Genomic DNA, 21,560 nt, shown 5'->3' with positions numbered 1-21,560 from the left:
ATTTACACAACTTATTCCTCTTAAAACTTATGAAACTTACAGGATGCCCGAGGACATGAAATTCTTGCAGTGATCTATGCTAACACCATCATGGTTGACAGTGTTATGGGTTGTACTACTTGTATAGTTCTGTTGTGAAATTGAATAGATTTCATGATTAGGTGGAAGGGAAAGTAATTTTTTAGGTAATATACTAAGATGGAAGGCTTGGGCTGTTTGCTGCCACTCTCAATTGCTGTGGAATATGGTTAGATTAACTTTTAAACCTTCTAACTCATCAATGTTATTTATGTTTTAGAATTTCTCTTCAACCTTTTATTGAATGCTTAGAAGGGATAACCTGTCATAATATATAACGTGCAAAGCATGATTTCATACTTTATTGCAAGTGTGTATTCTAGTCTTGAAAATAATGGTCAAATCTTGATTTTTCATGTCTTTTTTACTCATTTTACCATGTATCTTTTTGTAAGGGAATTTTGTCAAGCACGCTCCTTGTGTTCGTTTTGACCAATTGGTTAATCTTGATTTTTAAATTTCCTCAATACTTGTGTTCAATTTTTTTTCCAATCTAGTATAGCCATTAAAAGTGTTTAGTGTCTTAATTATGTTTTAACTCTAAGGTTTTGACTTTTTAAGTTGATTTATTAATTCTTTTATATGGTGAAAATAATAGAACTTATTGTGATTGCTGTTTTTTGTTGTGGTCATAAAGTAATTGTCTCTAGACGAGGGAGAAAGTGATGTTTATGAAAAAAAAAAAAAAAATAGAGCTTCTTTTGTTGTGTGCGCGCTAGCAGAGGAAGAGAAGAGAGATGAGGAACCTATAGGATAACCTCTCCATTATTTTGTGGACTGCCGGGCGAGGAGTCCTTGAGCGAGCCTATCATGCAGTAGTGCAAACCTGCAAGGTGAGCAAGAACATCAAGCGAATGAAGGGTATGTTTATGTTGTTTTCATTTTTTTTTTAGGATGTCATGAAATAGAGTTCATGTCTTAGATTGTATGGGAACTCTTCGAATTTGTGTGAATTACGTTGTTGGACAATTTCTTAGGTTATTCTTTGACTCTTCCACATGACACACACAAGCTAAGGCCATGAGTTTTGAAATTAAATACATAATATTAACATATTTAGATACTAACGTAAGGGTGCATTTGGATGAATAAAACGGAATGAGAATGAATTTCATTAATGATTCAATTCTAATGTAAAATAATTTTAGATGGTATCATCAATGAAATGTCGATAGTTTCGTTCCATTCTAATTTGAATGAAATGTGAAAAGTTTCATTCCATATCTATTGTATATTTGACTTTTAAGAAATATAATATTTATTACCAAGCTATTATTCCAAAATTAAAATTGATCTAGAGAAATAAAATGAGTGAATTGAATAGGACTAGGTGTGCTAGTTGAGCCAACTCATGGGGTAAAAAAATAGAAAATTCGCTCGCCCTTACCATCCTAGTGCATTCATTTTTAGATTAATACGGAAGAAGTAAATCATTAATGATTATTAATCATTAGTGCAAATGATTAAGATATAGGAGAAGGTATGCTCGAATGCGTCAAATTTCAACCTCAATATCTTATATGACAACACCTCATATCTCAACTATCGTATCGTACTAAGAAGATAATCCCCAAGTATGGTTGAGTTAGGCATGAAATCGGACACAAAATAATTTCTGACTCTGCTCATTAACATGATGTTGCTAAAAAAATAATTTGTATCTACTGACTACTGTTAAGTTTTTGAATTGCCACAAATCAGGTGAAAGAAAGCTGGATTGACAAGCAATTATCTTTTCAATAAAATGTCGCTTAAAAAATAGAGAAGAAACTTTATAAGTTATAAAATGAAAAGTAATCATCTTATAAACACTTAAAAATAATTTCTGACTCTGCTCATTAACATGATGTTGTTAAAAAAATAACTTGTATCTATTGACTACTGTTAAGTTTTTGAATTGCCACAAATCAAGTGGAAGAAAGTTGGATTGACAAGCAATTATCTTTTCAATAAAGTGCCGCTTAAAAAATAGAAAAGAAACTTTATAAGTTATAAAATGAAAAGCAATCATCTTATAAACACTTAAAATCAATTTCTGACTCTGCTCATTAACATGATGTTGCTAAAAAAATAATTTGTATTTACTGACTACGATTAAGTTTTTGAATTGCCACAAATCAAGTGGAAGAAAACTGGATTGACAAGTAATTATTTTTTCAATAAAGTACCGTTTAAAAAATAGAGAAGAAACTTTATAAGTTAAAAAAATGAAAAGCAATCATCTTATAAACACTTAAAAACAATTTATGACTCTGCTCATTAACATGATGTTGCTAAAAAAATAACTTATATCTACTGACTACTGTTAAATTTTTGAATTGCCACAAATCAGGTGGAAGAAAGTTAGATTGACAAACAATTATCTTTTCAATAAAGTGCCGCTTAAAAAATAGAAAAGAAACTTTATAAGTTATAAAATAAAAAGTAATCATCTTATAAACACTTAAACGAGTGTGGTGGTGTCTTCTCAAAATAACGTCACTACATGTTTAAAAAGAAAAGTTCATTATTAGAGTTGTAGAGGTTCCCATAGTTGTAACAAGTATCATGCAGCCTAAGAACTAACATAACAGAATATACCCCATGCAAATTAACACTCAAATTATAAAGTTTAGCATAGGAAACCTTAAATACAAGGTAGAGTATTCAGCTCTACAAACTTTGGCCTAGCTTCTTATCTGCTGCTCCTGGTGCTCTGTGATCATCTTCAAACTAGCATACATCCTCGAACAAGCATCCGCGAAGTCTGACATAGCGCGGAAAAGCTCAGGCAAATGTGTCTTCAGACTCGTAACGGATTTCTCTCTCACCTGCTTACACAGTCTTTTGTGGGACTCCATTTCATCATCAAACCTACTTTTAGCTGATTCCACAACTAACTTCTTTTCCTCCACAAGGTCCTTTTGATTTGCTACCTCTCCACTTTCTGTCTCACCCACTGTGGATGCCATCCTCTTCTGTGAATACCTTTGGGCCCAATCCTCAAATGCCCGACTCTTTCGTACATAGTCCTTGTGGATTTCATTGCATTTGTCTTTCTGCTTTAGCTCCTCCTGTTGGAGAGTCAAAATTGTCTTTATGACTGCTGAGAAGCTGTGGATGGCATTCTTTGCCAACTCGTCTGGCAGTTTTTCAAGATGCTCGTGCCATGTGTGAAGAAGAGCTTGGATTGGAGCATGAGTTGGTCTTTGCGGAGAAGATACTTTCTCTTTCAAGCTGCTCTCGATTGGGATAAGGTTTAACTTCAACCAACTATTAAGAGCATCAATGTACTCTTTCTGATGGCTAACAAGTTTGCCAAACTGCAAATGCCACTCTTCTGCAATATCATGCAATTGCAAAGTGTGTTTGAAATGATGTTCAGTCGTCTCCTTCATCACACATGGAAGGTCGACGATTTTAAGATCCTCAACTATCTTCAGCTGGGCAATGTGATGAGCGTGCATAGCCTGCCACATTTGTGCCATCCTGATAGTGAAGAATATGAGTTAATAGAAATAAACATTTAACATTGCAAAGGCATCACATCCAGACATAATATGGATCGTCAACTATGAAGTTATGTACACTGCAAATCTGGTTCACTAGACTTCTTTTGATTATCTTGTTTTGTTTCCTCACTTTCATTCATCTGCAATATAACCAAACTTTGGATCAATTATAAGATTATTGACAATTCTTTCTGGCTTTAGCGGCTTAGACATTTGTCAAGAACTTGTATGTCAAGCCATCGAAAGGCATTTAAAGTTTGGTATAATTGGTAAGGTTCCAAATGACAACAATGGCTTTATTCTATTGTAAGAGAAATAACCTACTAACACTCCCATGAACCACTCAGGATCCAATACCATACCACCCTTCGAAGCTCCAACGAGGAATCACAACCACATTGTTTCCTTAATTCATCACTATGAACAGGAATACCAATCGTTGTATTAGACCTACATTATGAACTTGATAGACATGAAGATGTGTTTTCTATAATCTAATATTGCTTTTCTCAGTTTAAAGAATTAGTTGACGATCTAATTCTGAACTAAAAATCTAAATATATTCACCATTTCTTTAACCTTAAGAGCATTTTATGAGAAAAGATAACTGCACAACTGGTGACAGATATTGACCCCAAACTCTTCACCAGATCAGCTACCAATGTGTCATAATTACTATATCATCTAGTTATATTTTGTTTTCAGGTATATTGGGAGCAAAGATTTGCAATATAGCTGTACTCAGAAGTTGATCAGAAATTAGAGATATAATGGATGGCCCTAACATTAATTTATCTCCTTTTTAGTTCTAGGACCGTTGTTTTCAAGCCTATAAATACGGGATTAACTATTCTCCAAATGTGAACAATTGTATCATTGGACTTTACTAGCCCACATCAATATTTTCAATTCTATATAGAAATCTGTAATGAGCATTATCCAGGAAAAACAATGAACTTCCTATCCTGAGTCAAATAGTAGTATTTATGCATCCAGGTTTGCCAAGACAGCTGCTAGTTTCTCAACAACAGCAAAAAATAAAATAAAATTGTTCAAATTACGTAAGGTTGCAGAAAGACAACTGCTAATTCATCAGAAAAAACAATAAAAATAGTATTTAATTCAAAGTTATGCCCTATATTGCAATTAAGTTCAGACTTCTATTGCAATCACACACATAAATAAAGTTACACAAGTTCTTTAATCTGTATCATACATCAAATTAATTTGATGGCATCCAACTAAAGACAACTAGAACTAACAATTTTAATCAAAAGATATGTTTTTACTAATTTTCCAAAAAAGAAGAAAGAAGAAAGAAAATCCTTCCTTCTCTTCCTCATCTCTTTCAATCTCATGTAAAAAGAAAAAGGACAACCCGGTAAATGAAGCTCTTGCCGGTGCGGAATCCTAGAGAAGGGTTGGACCATTGGGTCTATTGTAAGCAACCTTACCTTAAATTTTGCAAGACTTCACCCTTTGTTTGGTGGTAGTTCTAATATTTTAGTTTTAAGCTTTGAATGGTTGTGAAACTTGTACCCATGTTAAAAAATCAGACAACAAAAAGGCTTAAGTATAAAAAAGTGTCCAACAAGGTAGATTCCTTTGTTTCATTAGATGAAGAGGGGAGAGGAAGAATGAAGGAGTAAGAGGGCAAGAAAATAGAGATAAGTGATGTACGGGAAAAAAAGAAGTTGAGGGGAAAGAAAAGAGGAAGAAGTGGATAAGACTTATATCTTGCATGATGTCTCAAATGATGAAGGAAGAGTAGGGTTGAGGAAGACCCGAGTACTTTCAGTAGAATAAAAAGAAGACTAGTGTTAAGAAATAGTAGGGTTTCAGAAGGCCAAGACACATTTGGTCTGCTGTTGTTGTGTCTAGACAAGGAAGAAATGGTGCTTCTGATCTCTAAAAGGAAGAAGATATGTCGCATTGATGAAGAAAAGGTGTTTGTTGTTGTGTCCAATTAGTAACCCAACATATTAATCTTGAGTCTTGACATGCTAAATGTTGTTAGGAAGACCAAGGCATTAGGCCCCCATTGTTGTATCTATACAAGGAAGAAATGGTACCTCCAATCTCTAAAAGGAAAAAAGCATGCTACCGGAGAGGAAAAGGTGTTCGCCACTGCTCTGCCTCAACTAGTAAGTAACCTAGCATATTAAATCTTGAGCCTTGATATACTAACATGCCATGTTCACAGACCCATGTGACCAAAATTAGGATCCTAATCTGTCGTGTACCTGTGTCCCCATGATCCATACCTATGTTGAACCCTCATATCTGAGAGACTGACTAATATAGTTGAGCGGTGTTTATTTCAATGTTAAGGAACACCCTGTGGAGGTAGAAATACTGAATAGGAAAAAAAATGTCTGATTTTCCTTCTCAGTAACAGGAACTACATTCAAATAGTATGATAAAAAACAGTCTGTTACATGCAATAAAAAATAAAGCACAAATCCAAACTATTAGCTCCACAAATCTCATCTCATCAGTGAACTCTGTTCAGGCTCATTTATCTACTAATGTGATAGCAGAAGCTTCCATATGATAAAGATTCACGTTCTTGAGTTTATTTTTATGCACAAGGTTAGATTCTAACTTAATTCTCCACATTTTACATGAGGCTTTGTGACAGGCATCAGTAACATTTGCACAAGAGACAATCATATAGCATGACAAAGAAAGAGGTTATTGTTTCTAGACAATAGTGGACAAATACAAACCAAGAAACAAATGAAAAAGTGATGGTTAACTGTCATGCTATGTTCAATAAATATAATGAATTAGGCCACAGCCTTGAGCACTTACCCTTCAACAAGTTCCACTAGTTTTGGATAAAGCTGTTTATCACGCAAACGCTGGATTTCTGACACAGTTGAATCCATTGACTGCATATCAACTATGTATCTTGTGTGTAAATGGCTTACAGCTGCTTTAGTTCTTTCTAGTGCTTCAATGCTGGCACCACGTTTCTTTTGCCTATTTAACAAACCAACCTTCCTCTGATACTCGATTTTCATAAGCTCACCTGCCTTCACTCCATTAGGGGTCACAGTTAGGTAAAGTTTTGAAAAAAAACACATCAGAATGAACAATCTGAGATCAAAGAAGACAATCATGGAAGATTAACACAAACTCTATTTTGAATTTTTCATATATAAAATAAATAAACAGTTTTAGGTTGAAGGTTTTGATAATAATCAGATGTGAGACTCATTGTCCAATGATAACTAGGCAAATCTATTAAGAGGTGAAGAGTATTCCTGACAAAGGTTGATGTGTTACATCTTAATTTGGTCTCACCAGGAGTATTGTGGTAATGAATGGGTTGCATAAGCATTTTAGTGGAATGTTTGGTGGCCTACTAAATTAATGGGACAACTCTAGTTATCTCATCTTATCTGTGCCTAGGTCGTGATATCATGATTTACATCCAAGTGGAAGTGAACCAAAAACCAGCACGAATAGGTGCATAATTTACTAAAAATTGAAAAGGAGAAACTCCAAATTAAACCACATTAGTGATCAGTAAGTTACGATGAAGTGACAAATGTTTTGGTAGAATGAGGATAAAAATTCATTAAAAAATGATAAAAACATCACACAAGGACACTATTAAAAGTGAATAATTAACAGCTCTAAAGCATGATCAAGATATCGAACAAAATCAAAGATGAAAGAAGACATTTAAGCTATTTAGTATTCTGGTGCAAAAAAACAACTACCACATTGGGCAAGTTTATAATTCTTGATATTGTTTGGATAATTTAATTAGAACTGAGTTTTATACAGCTACAGTTCACTGTAAACATTTATTAGCCATTAATATTACAAATTTGCAACCAAAATTGGCATCTTCAAATATAGGTTTCATCGTCTTCTAAGCATATGAATTTCTCAATTACTTTGCAGTGTGTTGTTATTGAAGCTTAGAGCTTAGATAAGATTTCTACCATACAATATAAAAATTTCAATTGGTTGTGAATTAGGGAATTCAAATCATATGCTGTGTAGTAATGTATTGTTGCCAAAAAACTGCCATCTGCATACTCACTGCACATGATAATTTTGTCCTTGTATCAAGGCCCAACTTGATGCAAATACAATGGTCAACAAGCATAAGCAAGTACATAATGAATTTTATGTTAATCAACAATTTCTTGAAACTCCAAAATGTGTTGCAATTTGATCATAATCTGCAAACCCCTTTTTATCATGCAGAATCATTGTAAAGAAGGTTAGAAGAAAATATCAACTACAGTTAAAGGTTCCACCTTCAATCCCCTGAAAAAATGATGGTTAGGTGCTTATTCTCTATTCCACATAAAAAGCTTACAAATGATCCAAGTATTCATCTCGAACTATCATTTGAAAATCACATCGTGTGGCTACAAAATGCTTATAAAACTTGCTACCTCAAATAGCCATCGCAAGTTTTTTTTAATAAAGAAAAAGGAACTTGAAAGCAAACAAATTCATGTTTTCAACAATGAAATTTTTTAACAACTGTGAGATTTACCTTAACTTCATCATATAACTTCCTTTCCCATGCTAGAATCTTATCCAACACAGTTGCATGAGTTTCCCACTCGTCATTATCAAAATCATCATTACCACCATCCGGATCAGGAATACCTTTAAATGACCTATTCCAAGTAATAACACGCATGACTCTAGCAGAATGATCTATGTGACCTGCAGAAGTTCAGCAGTAATAAGAAACATTAGCAATGATTTCCGGAAAGGAAAACAAATCATGAGAGTGAATCAAGAAATTACTTGGATTTTCAAGTAGGTACGAAGACAAGGTTAATTCAACTAGCAGAATAACCCACCCATATGACAAATCATAAGCAAGATTTAAAGCACAATTGACTAACATTACACTAGATTTTCTCATGACCACTTAAAATCTACATGAGAATACAGAAAAGATAATGGATAGCAGACATAATGAGCTTGAAACATAGTAACGATGGAAGATGTTCAATAACTCCATTATATTGCTTACTTGGAAAGAAAGAAAACTATTTTAAATTTATCTTTCCTATGCTTGCTTGGGGCAAATATAGAAGGATGGGGAGTCAAATTTATTAAAACTATATATACATACTCATATGACTTTAGGCAATGGGATACAAGCTATTGACGAACAGAATCAGACTCTGGAAATGGATTACACTGAAAGATTACTTCTTTAGTAATCCCAAAGTGGTAAAAATCACATGCTGATAGATGCATGTTTGAAAAAAGAAAATTAGAAAATTATGAATCAAAATACCTCTAGCATCCGCAAAATTAGAGTGGTAATGCATTCTAGTGGCCTCAAGCATCTTGGAAACTTCATATGTATTCTCTGAGGCTTTAAGAAAAAGGTCATCAAGATCTGTAAGCACCTTCAGAAGACTAACGCTGGGGCGCGTCGCAGGCACGATTTTCCCTTTCTTAGCATCCAGTGGTGGCGCTGACACTGCGTGTTGGTGGTGTACATTGTTTCCCTGCTTCAGCTTCCTTGGAACCTTAGATGGCAGTGGCATCTCCAAAACCAGTTTTTTAGGCGTCACCTGATCATCGTTACCACCAACCGTGTGGTGATTAGCCGGAACCGAAGCATCATTGCTTTCAGGTCGGACCTCCTCGGCTTGGGTCAGCGACGACCCCTGCATGTTCTCGTCCGCGAAGAAGAAATAATCCCAAGAGTGCTTCGATTGTGGCATTGGCGGCGGGGGAGGAGGAGGGCTGGGTTGAGGGGGAGGTGGCGGGGGAACCGGGGATGGGGAAGGTGATGGTGAGCTCGCTGCGACTCCAGCAGGACGTCGTCGATGTTCGAGGCCATTATCTACATCATCTTCCTCATCCTCCTCCTCTTCCTCTTCCTCCGCGTCGTCTTCGCCCTCGTCATCGTCCTCGCGAATAGAAGCATCCCGCTGGGCTTTGGAAGCAAACTTCTTGGGGAGGTCAGGCATGCTAATGGAACGCTGGAGAGGGGACGGGGAGAACTCCGGCAGCGGAGGCGGGGGAGGGGGGAGTGTGTCGATGGGCGGCTGAATAGCCTGGGCCACGACTGCAGAGCCAGAGACCAAACCCCCAGCGACGACTCCGGCAGCAGCGGAGCAGGAGGCGCCCAGATCGTGGGTCTCGCCCTGTCCAAACTCGCTAAGGGCGGCGCCGGTGTTCTTAAGCGCGACGGCGTAGGCAGAATGCGCGGCGGCGAACGCGTTCCGTGCCGCCACTGCCGACTTTATCCACTGCCGCCGCTCCTTGCACCGCGTCACCGCCTCCTCGTTGTCCACTCGCGAATGCGCGCACCCCATCACGACGACGGCGTGGTAGATTACGACGACCGGAGGTGACGGGACCAAAGCGGGAGCAAATATAGCGTACGTTGCTCGGCGCAGGGGTGTAAGCTTACCGCCTCCCTTTCCCTCTGCTTAAAAAGTCGAACCAAAAAGTGAAAAGATTCGGGACAACTTCATCTAAACCCTCCGTCTCACCATCTCGTCGACGCCCTACACAATACGCGACCCGCCATCGAGGAACCAATTAATGAGAAGGTAGATGTGTTCATGGGTGAACGTAAGAGAAGGAAGCGAGATGAAGCAAAGAGGGCGGTGGCGGCGACCCCATGTGGTAGCCCAAGGAATAAACGCCTTTTTTTGAACCAGTTTCAGCCGTGCTCTCGCCACGTGGATTCGGCCCGTTGGGCCGATCACGTGACGGACTCTTTACATCACGTGAGTTTCTCTTACGCATTGGCTGTGGAATTATGAGTTTACTAAAAATAGAAAATAAATAAAAAATTTGAAATTATTAACTTGTATTTGGACAAGACAAGACATTTAATTTCATCATATTAAAATATTGATTTTTATTTGGAATGGGGAAGACACCCACCCGACTTCATCCTTTATTTCCATAAAGGTGCAAGAGTTGAATTCAGAAATTTTTTTAAACCTTTTTGTAAATTTAAAAAATTACAAAATATATATTATAATTTTCTAATATAAAAATGGCATTAATATGTTTCATTTCTATCCGTAGGTATTGCCACACATTTTTTTTCTTTATTAAACTTAAATAATCCCCTATTTCTTACTTAGCATATGCTTTTGTGTTCATTAATAAATAAATCTTTATGCAAAACTTGCTTCTTCGAGTTATTTCCAGGTCGTGCCCAGTAGAGGTAAAAAAGTAGGTTCATTTTCTTGAGGGTCATAATATAAAAAATATATATTATATAATAGTGTAATTGGTCTAATATAATCTCTCACACTGAGTGATGTTTTTTTATTGAGAATTTTATGTTTATCGAGACGGTCTAATGATTAACGTATGAAATATTATTATTATGAAATTTAGAATTTAAGTCTTAATAAAATTGAAATAAATATTTTCTTATGTGTTAGTCACTATTTTAAAGATTAATAATCGTTTATGATTTATCTCTTCTGTATTGATTATGAGACGGATTGATAAGAACATTGAAGGTGAACGTATTCAATTTTTACCACTAAATTTAGAATTTTGTTTTATCTTCTTTTTACTTTTTTCCATAGAATTATTTTTAAGTAGCCGGAAGATTTGTTCTTTTCTTCATTTTTTTTTTTAATTATTAGTTGTTTTTTTATTAGAAGTAGTTCCCAAGGGAAAAATATTTATAACTATATTAATTTTGTAGACCAAAATAAATCAAAGATTGAGTGAATTTTTTGTTTGAAATTGTATTCTTGGACTCTATAAAAAGACATCATTTTAAACACATGTCCTTTTTCAAATATTTTTATAATGTGGGATATAATATTGAGTATGATTTTTTAGATATTGATAATTCTTCTAAGCTTTTTATACATCTTAACGATTATTTAGTCAATCAAAAACTTGATATTGATGATGTTAAAGGTAAAATATATAATAATGAATTTAATATGAAAAGGACTCATCAAAGTGTATAGAAAAAATTATTTGAAATGAATCCTAGAGGTTTTTATATTCTTTGTTATTGGCATACCCTTAATTAGTTTTGTGTGATATAATGGATTATTGTCCTAAAATCGTGTTATTTTTTTAATGAATTTTCAAAGATCATAGGAAAGATTTAACAATGCAGTCATTGTGACAAACAGTTATATTGATAGTACTAAACATATAAAGGAGCAAATTATACAATAAAAAATGTTTTGTATGACTTGATAAATGATAGTAAAAATCTTAAAATGAAAAGTGAAATTGAGTCATAAAGTTTATCCTTTTAGAAATTCCACTTGTCAACTGTTCATTTATTCAAAACTTCAACTTTATCAAATATATCATTAATATTCTCATTGATCTATTTAGATTTTCTTTATCAAATATTTTATCTCCCTCACCCACTTAAATTTACAAGTGAACTTCCACTATCTAACATCTAGTTGTTACTAATTTGCCAAAACTTTTTCATCAGTAAGACATTTAATCTTTGTTTCCAAGGTTCAATTTCAACAACTTCTTCAATACTAAGTGCCTAATTTATCTATGATCAATTAAGTGTCTGATCAATTTTAATTTAATTATAGCTTTTAGGATAATATTACAACGAGAGTGTCTTCTTAATTTTTTATTCATTTATGGATCAAGTTTCAACTTTGAGGAATTAATGGATTAATTTTTATTAATAGATGATTGACCTAAAAATATTAAGTTAATGAGCCGCTTGTTACGAGCGCTTTTAGATTTACTCTAATGATCCGTGAAAAATTTTCATAGAACTGAATTGATCATCTTCAAAATTAATTAGGGTAGATTAAATATCTAATGCTAATTAAAAAAAATGACACATTTATATATTTCATATGCAAAACATCTATCTAACTTTTACCATTGCCGCTACCTATTTGACCCACATATGATTCGAGTCTCCTACCCTGAATCGTGCCGTTATGTTAGTTACATCCAACCCGTTAAATTTGAATCTGACTCGAATGAAACGGTAATCTGATCCAAACTAAACCACACAAACCCAGCGGCAATTTCGTAAATCCCATCAAGGATGGAGCTAAATTTGAAGAAGCAACGCGCTAGGGTTAACTACCATATTAACTCGTCTTTGAAGGAATTGGTTCTTCGAGCGTTGTTTACCAGTGCGGCGTGGGGGGCGTTACGATCGATGGTGAAGTTTAGGGTAATCCGACGCCATTCATATTCCAGTTGATCGCACTCTTTGCTTTTGTAAACTGTGCAACTATCTACCAGATCTATTTCATTCTAGATTGTTTGAATGTTTTCTCTAACATCCTAGTTTCGTTTTTCGGTAATCGTTCAAATAATCGGATTCCGACATGGCCTTTCCTAAACAAATTTTTAGTTTTTTCGTGATTTGTGTTCTTCTGCTTTAATTCATTCATATTTGGCGATGCTGGCAGTTTCATCAGTACCAGGTGGTGGGTCGAGGCCTACCGACCGATGCGGAGCCGCACCCAAAGATCTACCGTATGAAGCTATGGGCTACCAATGACGTCCGGGCCAAATCCAAATTCTGGTAATTTCTCTCAGATTTTCCTTCTGATTGTCTCCTTTTTTCTAGCTTTTTTCCTCATTATTATTAAAAAATTTGACCTTCCATGGAAATTTGTTAATTCCAGGTACTTCTTAAGGAAGCTGAAGAAGGTGAAGAAGAGCAATGGTCAAGTTCTTGCTATCAACGAGGTCTATTTACTTGCCCGCTTTTACACCTTTTGCTCAAAGCGTGTGTTAAGTGACTTGGCCCTTGTTTGTGTCCGCCATTTATCTTTCAAATGATTCCTCTTTGTTTTCTTGTTACTATTTTGGTGAGATGACTAATGAGCCCATTTGTAAAGAATTGTTATTTAAGTAAAATGAGCTAACCAAGTGAATGATTATGCCAACACAGGGTTGTTATGTATCTCACAGAGGTACATATAATGATTCCTCTTTGTTTTCATTCAAGTGGCTTGAATTCTTTGTGAAATTATAGTTTTCCTTCAATTTGAAACTTTCTTGTTCTGCTTTTATAAATTTTCCAAAGTTCTGTCATCAAGCTTAATATTTCTCTCTGGTTGATCAAGTCTTTCATAATCTCATCCTAGGTTTTCTCGTCTTTCTTAGTCTCGTCCGAAGTTTCTTTCAATTCCTCTTTGTCTATGTAAATTCACTTTGAAATGATTTTTTGTGGATCTTCAATGCTGGTGAGAATTTTGTTAATTGAGTAGTGGGATTGTTTATCTTCAACTCCTTTTCTGTGTTGGAAGTTCAATTGGTTAATAGGCATCCCTTTGTCTATAGCTGTTGAGGCACTCTATTTTGGGATACCTGCTTCTCTTTAAAATATTGAATTGTAGCTCTTCTTTTCTGTTCTTTATGTACATATTATACTGATCCATAGCATGTTGCTAAACTTTATTTCTTATTCCATTGGTTTGTTACTTACTATTGCTAACAATTAGCAGCCTGACCACTTGAATTCTTAAATTATTTTTGGTTGTCTGACATTGATTATTCATGCATTATTTATACTTGCATGATACTTTTAAGTGTGTTTTTCAAGATGTTTTTAGGCTTTTCTTATGCTTTTATTATTTCTACATTTTGGGGTTGTCCCATTGCAAGTAAGGCTTGTTAATGTAGTCTATGAGTCTCCTTATTTAGTCATTTGATTCTTTAGCCTTTGAAGCTATACTAAGATTTTGGTCCTTCAGTCTCTCCCATTGGCTATATGAGTTTTTGCAGTGGGCTTTATTCTTTTACATTGTCAGATGGATATATTGAATGTGTTATTTAGTGACGTTGCCAGCCTGCTGCCTATAGCTAACATCCCTTGTTGGTTTGATTATATTTTATTCTGTTTGTCATTACGTTTAGCCGACCCCACCTAGTGGGATAAGGCTTGATTGTTGTTGTCGTCATCATGTTGTTTTGAATTTGAATCTTATGTTATATAATGGTTCAGAAGGTGCTTGCTTCAACAAGGATCCCTCATAGTGTAGTTCAGAACTGTTTTGACATCAGATTTGATGATTGTGCCACACCATTCTAAAAGTATAATTTCTCTAGAAAAATCTGTTTATTGCCGCAGCTACCAAATCTTGCATGTTCTTTTGCATCCTAGTTGATTTTTCTTGAAGTCTGAACATTTTGGTTTGTTGCCAAATTGAATTCCCAGATATGTTTAGTTCTTTAACCTTTTGGTTAAATCTAATACAAAATTGAATGTTCATTGTAAGATTATGTTTTTTGGTTTATGATCTTCAAACTTAATCAGAGCTGCTGTTTTGATAGATCTTCGAGAGGAAACCAACAAAGATCAAGAACTATGGTATCTGGCTGCGTTACCAGAGCAGAACAGGTTACCATAACATGTACAAGGAGTACAGGGATATTACGCTGAATGGTGCTGTCGAGCAGATGTACGATGAAATGGCGTCCCGTCACCGTGTTAGATACCATGGTATCCAGATCATCAAGACAGCTACTATCCCCTCCAACCTCTGCAAGCGCGAAAGCACCAAGCAATTCCATGACTCAAAAATCAAATTCCCTCTCGTCTTCAAGAAAGTCAGGCCCCCCACCAGAAAGCTGAAGACCACCTTCAAGGCCTCCCGCCCGAATCTGTTTACATAGACAAAGCGTAAGTGAAGCAATCACTGGTGGCGTGATTTTATCAATGAACCATTTTAGCTTCGTCATGGAATTGTTAATTGGTAGGGTAGTTTGAAGGATTTCTCATTTTGATCAAGCCGTTCATTGCAGATTTTCTTTTCTCTACAGTTTATAGTGCTAAAATTTACTCGGTGCGTCTCATTTCCATCGAACTCTAATGCTATTTTATTTTGTCTATTTGTGAGTTGTCTTGCCAAGATTCTTTTTGTTTCATCCGTTCATTGCCAAACATATGTATCTGTTCATCTCTCCCAAAATAGTTTCACATATTTATAGTAAGTTTTGACCAATTTTGAGTAGCTTTCCTTTGGTTTCTTTCTTTGAAAAAGTTGAAGGAAAAAACATGAGTGATTATTTTGCTTTCAAAATTTGGGGTGAAATTATGTTAGTAAGAAAATTGGATAGAAGTAAATGTATTCATATTATAAAGAAATGTATTCATATGTTTGTAAATTGCACTATCTCCTTATCCTATTATCTCTCACACTACCTGTCGCCATTATTGGCTACCATCTGTGTGTGTGGTGCTCCTTATCTCTAAACCCTAAATCCCATCCTTCACTTGTTGCAACTATGACGCTTAATGTCCCCTTATAAAAAGGGTATTATGCAGATGGTTTAAAGTCGAAGTAAAGATTTTAGAAAAAAAAATTCAATACGAATTTAACTCTCATTCGAATACCATCTGAATTCTGATAATTTGGTCCATCTGAATATTCTAATTAAAAATGTTTTTATCATTTTTTTATAATTATTTTTTTTATTTTAATACTATCTTTATTATTCATTTTAAAAATAAAATTTAATTTAATTTTACAAAATCTATTAAATTTTAAATTCAGATTAATCTGAACTCGATTTAATCCTAACCTAATTTGAAAATTTTCAATTCAAATTAATATCTTTTTCTTTTTCAAAGCACTTTTCATAATTTCTTGAACTCGTTGCCACAATGAGGTCTGAGGTTCGAATCTCGATAAAGTCAAGGTAAATATCTTTCTTATGTGCTAGTCACTATTCTAAAGGTTAGTAGTACCTCCTCCGTGTTGGCCTTGGGACGGGTTAGTGGGGGCGCTGGGGGCGAGCGTATTCGCCTTTCACAATTAAACTTATTGTTGATAATTTTAGTAAAATTAGTATTTTTTTATAAAACTAAGTGATCAAATAAGGGAAGGTTTTAAAATTCGCTAAATGCTATTTGAGTGTCAGACCAATGCTTAGCACCTAAACTGTTTAGGCAGAGATTAGGTATCGCTAAACGGATTTTACGATAGTAACATAAATTATATGATAAATCACATATTATAATTCCAACACAATAACATCAATTTTTAAATGAATTTAAAATTACATAACTAATAAAATATCATATATTTATTCTACTTTCTATAATTTTTAGCAACTCATTTTTCACCAATACAAATTTAATATCATCATTGTGACCCTCCTCTTCTTTTTTGGATGCAAAATCATTCTTATGAAGTTCTCTCACTCTAAAGCTTATTCGGGATTATAGATGTTTCATTTACTTCACTTGCTTTATCAACCATTTGTCATGTGAGCTTGGAATCTAGTTCAATTTTATCATTTTCTCCATCATTTACAATTCAACTTTATGCATTTGAAACATCTTTTACAAGAAGGATATCAACATTCCTTTCTTTTTTGTTTATTCAATAGTCTAGTATTAAATTGGTCAAATATTAGATTGTTCAACCTATTGACATCCAACCTATTTTTGCTTTGTATAAATCTTAAAAAAGAGAGAAAATAAATTTTATATTTAGTAACATGAATATAAACTTTAAAAATTAATATTTTATTTTAATTAAAGACTTAAAGTTTATTCTTTCAAATGCACTTCAATTTCTTTCATAGATGAAATTGTAGTTATTGAAAGTATCCTCAATGTCACTCTTAGGCTCTTAGCAAGTTGGATATGTGAGCACCGTATATACTCCACCAAATACACGGATCAACTGTATCATTATTTTTTCACATGATTTTGCTACCAATGTCTTTCCAAATAACCAGTCTTGTCTATGTATTCTGTAAATTTTTTATTAATAATTGTATCTTGTAGATACTCATTGACATGTAAAATTTTCATGCATTCAAAAATCTCCGTCGCGACATCCTCATAAAGAGCAATAGAGCTATATTTATAGTTGATCCGGTGGTAAGAACGGGGGACCCCCTTTTTTGGGGAAGTCAACGCCACGGGGAGGTCAATCCCATGTTCGCGCCGAACGGAAGCATGCCGGGCCGAACGGAAGCATGCAGGGCCGAACGGAAGGATGCTAGGCCGAACGGAAGGATGCCGCGCCGAACGGAAGCATGCCGGGCCGAACGGAAGCATGCAGAGCCGAACGGAAGCATGCAGGGCCGAACGGAAGGATGCCGGGCCGAACGGAAGCATGCCGGGCCGAACGGAAGGATGCAGGGCCGAACGGAAGGATGTCGGGCCGAACGGAAGGATGCCGAGCCGACCTGACATTCGGCCAGGAGCTTCCCGGGCCGGACAAAAGACAACCCGACCATGGGCGGGTTTCCGACGCTCATAGTGAAAAGGGTCACCTGGCCGAGCGGATAACCCGCTCGGCCGAAGCATAAAGCATCGTTGCTGTGGAACACTCTCAGCCGAGCACCCGGTCGGACCGATACCTACGCCCGGTTGGACCTATGCCTGCCGAGCGGCTGGCCGCTCGGCGCGGGAACAGAAGAGACAAGGACAAAGGAAACATCGGGGGAACATCTCCTGATAGCGGGTATGTTCAATGACCAGGCCATACGCAAGATCTTACATCAGAGGATCCCGCTGTCCCATCATAGATGTGCTCGGACTGTAGCAGTATGGTGTCAGGTAAGCTCTTCTGATAAGCTCATACCGAGGTATGGGCAGATGACATGTATGCACCTCGGTATGTGTGCCCGAGCCTCTTCACAGCTCTATATAAAGGGTCCTCACCTTTCGCCGGAGGTACGCATTCTCGGAGATTTGGAGCCACTTCTTTGTTGTCCACTTGCCTGACTTGAGCGTCGGAGGGTCGCCGCCGGGAACCCCTTCCCGGCCTGACTTCTTTGCAGGTTCGCCGGAGCGCCGTCCGACCGGCCGAAGATCTACGTTAGCCACTTGGAGAGCGCCACGTGCCCAGCGTTCGTTGGTTCAGCTTTCGGACAGGATCAATAGTAAAAATAGGGATTCAACAAAAAGACAGTGATATGTAATGATATATCAAGTCTATCCTTTATTTTTGATTCAATAATCACTATGATAGGCTGATAATTTGATCTCATGTTGTTCAAGGTCACTTTGATATCTTTTTTAGTTTGAAGAAGCTCCTCATATAGAAACTCCATCGATGACTTTCTATCTCCATCTACCAATCGAAGAACTTTTACCAAAGGAGCAAATATTTTCAAACAAAGTGTTACACCATTCTAAAACTCATGCTCATTACAGTAGAGTAAGCCAATTTCTCTATATTTATTTTTGCTCATTTACATTTCTCCCACATATCACTAGTAAAATATAACCCTTAAACTAGATTTTTTTTCAATCAAACTTTATAATATGAGGAAATTTGATGCGAAACTGGAAACTCCTGGTCGGACTATGTTTGTCTTATCATGAAACTTCTCATTAATGACAAAATCTTATAGTGAGCATAAATGAAAGTGGTAAAAGACTTTGATTGCTTAATAACCGTTCTATATATATCATGGAAGTTTGTCAATACTTTCAAGAATGAGATTAACAGTGTGTATTGTACATGAATTCCAAAAGATCCCAAGTTGTTTCTATCTTCAATTTAGCTGCAACCATATTATTAGTGATATTATTTGATAAAATCTGAACAATATTCTGAGTTCCTACTTGTTTAATACACTTATCAACATACTCAAAAATAAATTCAGTTATATGTGTCTCATTTGAAGACTCCTTGGAATCTAAAAATATAATACTCTCCTTGTAAATAACACACAAATTTAAGATGTTTCTTCTTTTTCTATCACTCCATGCATTAGTCATGATCAAACACCCATTATTTGTTCATTCTTATTCGTGCTTCTTCAACAGTTGTTTTATTCTTTCAACTTTGGCTTTTAACAATGACTCCTTAAGTTGATTTTGAGTTAGAGGCTTAAATTCGGGTCGAAATTGACCCATGGCTTTTATTAGTTGTTTGAAGCTATCATTATTAACAACATTAAATGAGATTTCATTTCATAAACCCATCTCCCAAAATCTCGTTTATATTAACAATATTTTGACGAAACACTTTACTCCCACTTGAACCTACATTTTCTGGAGCAATTACTGATGCATATCTATCTATAAGGCCAAGTGGAAGAAATTTTTTAATTCCATCTATCCCGTCAATTTAAGGATCTTCTTTTTCATCTAGATAACTAATCACCTCTCATCTATAACTTTGTTCTTCTATAATTTTGTTTTCTTTCTATTTTCCCTTCTAAAATAGTTTGTTTATACTTATTTTTATTTTCTTGTGATGCTTTCCGATAACCAGATAAATTTCCAAGTATATTTCCTATATGCTTCTTGATCCTTTACACTCCTCCCGATATCGTTTTTCACACAACTTGTATTTAATTTTGTTGAGGTTCTTAGAATTAATTAATATCCAAAACTCCAATCTGATGTCATTTGACTTTCTCCTAAAAATATTGGATTCAAGTTGAGTGACATGCTGTCGAAGATGGATTGATTGTTATTGTGATAACCTAATAAGTGATTTAAAAATAAATTTAGGAACTTTTAAATCATTAAAAAATTTGAGAAAAAATTATATATAAAATAATTAAGATATAATTATATATAAAATAATAAAATATAAAATATTAAAAATAAATTATATGATACAAAATAACATTAACAAGTATGAGAATATATTTTTTTACATATCTTAATCAAATTAAATAACATTTATTAGAATTTTTAAATATTTTTTAAAAATTTAAATATATTTTATATATTTAAATCTTATTTATATGAATTAATAATATTTATTAAAAATAAATAAATTTTAAATATATTTTTTATATATTTTATTGGGAAAATTTAATTAGATTTTATGAAAATCTATTAGAATTATCCCAGTTGAAAGTTGATTGAATTAATTAAATAAAAATTTTATCCACAGTACCATGGGGGGCTCATGACGCGACGCCACCGGTGACTACGAACGCATCGCGAGAGGCATTTAGTAGCTGCAGACGTGTCGTGTGACGCATCCAGTGGTTGCAAATGCCTCGGCAGGATGCCTGAACTGCTTCCTAAAAAAAATTAACAAAAAAAAAACTTACTAGTTACCAGAATGATTGAAAAGATGAAGAGGCGAACCAACGAAGCAGACCTTCTACCGTAAGAAGATGAAAAGATAAATCGATTAAAGATAATTTAGTGCTTTAATTGATAGGGTAAACCCATTTTTTATCGTACTTTTAGATTTAAAAGCTCAAAATGTCACCGTCTTGCAGCATTCAATGATGCCTAGTAGCACCGAAGGTCATCTAGCACCGCACATGACCTCTTAGGCTGGCTACCTTCCACTTTCTAGTGTCGCTGGCTCTTAGGTGATTGCCTAGTGTCTAGGTGCTTAGGTCGAAATTTAATTTGAACATTATAATACCGATATGGATGAACTATTTTGCAAGTAAACTAAATTAATTTATTCTGGGAAATTAATATTTAAATTATTTGAGTGATAAAGGAAATCGTAAAACTCATTGAATTCATCCCACTTAATTAGATGGAAGCATAAGATTGTATATAAGCGTTGTATGGATGCTAACCTAAGCATGCGTAAATATTAGTTTATATTGAAACTAATATCAAGATTGAAATTGAATTGTGTTAGCACACTTTGGAAGTTAAAAGGGGGTGATTAATTCCAATAACTTCATTGATGATGATTTGTAGTGAAAAATTTGAAGTAATGTTAATATCCTTGATTTTACTTGGTATCCACCTTATTAGTGACTAATTCAAGAGTCTATTCTCCTCACTCATAATACACTATGAAAAACCTCTTTCTAGTAAGTGGAGAAGCCTCGTACAAGTAAATACACAAGCAAATACGAGAAATACAACAAGAAATGCAATAAGAACAATGAAATGAATACAACAATGAACGACCTTTGCTCTTGATCTCTTGTTCTTGTGAATTGCCTTTTGATACTCGGAAAGTGTAGCAACATTTGTCTCCGAGAAGATTTAAGAACTGTCAGAGAGGGGTGGAGAAGAAGAGATCATGATTTGAATCTTCAAACGCCTTTATATCTCACGGATTAGGGTTCCCAATCGATTGG

General features: G+C 35.1%; 2 protein-coding genes across 2 annotated transcripts; one reads left to right on the top strand and one right to left on the bottom strand.

Annotated features, from left to right (window-relative positions):
• Positions 1-2,564: 2,564 nt before the first annotated feature.
• Positions 2,565-9,971, bottom strand: LOC122014798 (protein ALTERED PHOSPHATE STARVATION RESPONSE 1-like). The gene is made up of 4 exons (XM_042571229.1): positions 8,857-9,971; positions 8,095-8,270; positions 6,384-6,607; positions 2,565-3,546 (listed from the first exon to the last, which is right to left on the bottom strand). Exons 1-4 carry the CDS (start codon positions 9,887-9,889, stop codon positions 2,745-2,747), a joined length of 2,235 nt encoding a protein of 744 aa, XP_042427163.1. The 5' UTR covers positions 9,890-9,971; the 3' UTR covers positions 2,565-2,744.
• A 2,603-nt stretch (positions 9,972-12,574) lies between these two features.
• On the top strand, positions 12,575-15,404 carry LOC122017128 (60S ribosomal protein L18a-like). Its single transcript, XM_042574635.1, has 4 exons — positions 12,575-12,732; positions 12,974-13,089; positions 13,193-13,256; positions 14,847-15,404. Exons 1-4 carry the CDS (start codon positions 12,601-12,603, stop codon positions 15,186-15,188), a joined length of 654 nt encoding a protein of 217 aa, XP_042430569.1. The 5' UTR covers positions 12,575-12,600; the 3' UTR covers positions 15,189-15,404.
• Positions 15,405-21,560: the final 6,156 nt, after the last annotated feature.

The sequence above is a fragment of the Zingiber officinale genome, chromosome 8B (assembly GCF_018446385.1).
Source record: "Zingiber officinale cultivar Zhangliang chromosome 8B, Zo_v1.1, whole genome shotgun sequence".
Classification (NCBI taxonomy): Eukaryota; Viridiplantae; Streptophyta; class Magnoliopsida; order Zingiberales; family Zingiberaceae; genus Zingiber; species Zingiber officinale.
The sequence above is the reverse complement of the archived record's forward strand: the minus strand, read 5'-3'. Positions and strand labels throughout refer to the sequence as shown.

What these genes read in the sequence shown, in the direction of transcription:
- LOC122014798 (XM_042571229.1), bottom strand. Translation starts at nt 9,889, where the DNA reads ATGGGGTGCGCGCATTCGCGAGTGGACAACGAGGAGGCGGTGACGCGG. An exon ending in TAATTTTGCGGATGCTAGAG is followed by an intron (nt 8,271 to 8,856) that starts GTATTTTGATTC and finishes GAACTTCTGCAG; the next exon opens with GTCACATAGATCATTCTGCT. An exon ending in CTAGTGGAACTTGTTGAAGG is followed by an intron (nt 3,547 to 6,383) that starts GTAAGTGCTCAA and finishes CTTCACTATCAG; the next exon opens with GATGGCACAAATGTGGCAGG.
- LOC122017128 (XM_042574635.1), top strand. Translation starts at nt 12,601, where the DNA reads ATGGAGCTAAATTTGAAGAAGCAACGCGCTAGGGTTAACTACCATATT. An exon ending in GATCGATGGTGAAGTTTAGG is followed by an intron (nt 12,733 to 12,973) that starts GTAATCCGACGC and finishes CGATGCTGGCAG; the next exon opens with TTTCATCAGTACCAGGTGGT. An exon ending in CGGGCCAAATCCAAATTCTG is followed by an intron (nt 13,090 to 13,192) that starts GTAATTTCTCTC and finishes TGTTAATTCCAG; the next exon opens with GTACTTCTTAAGGAAGCTGA.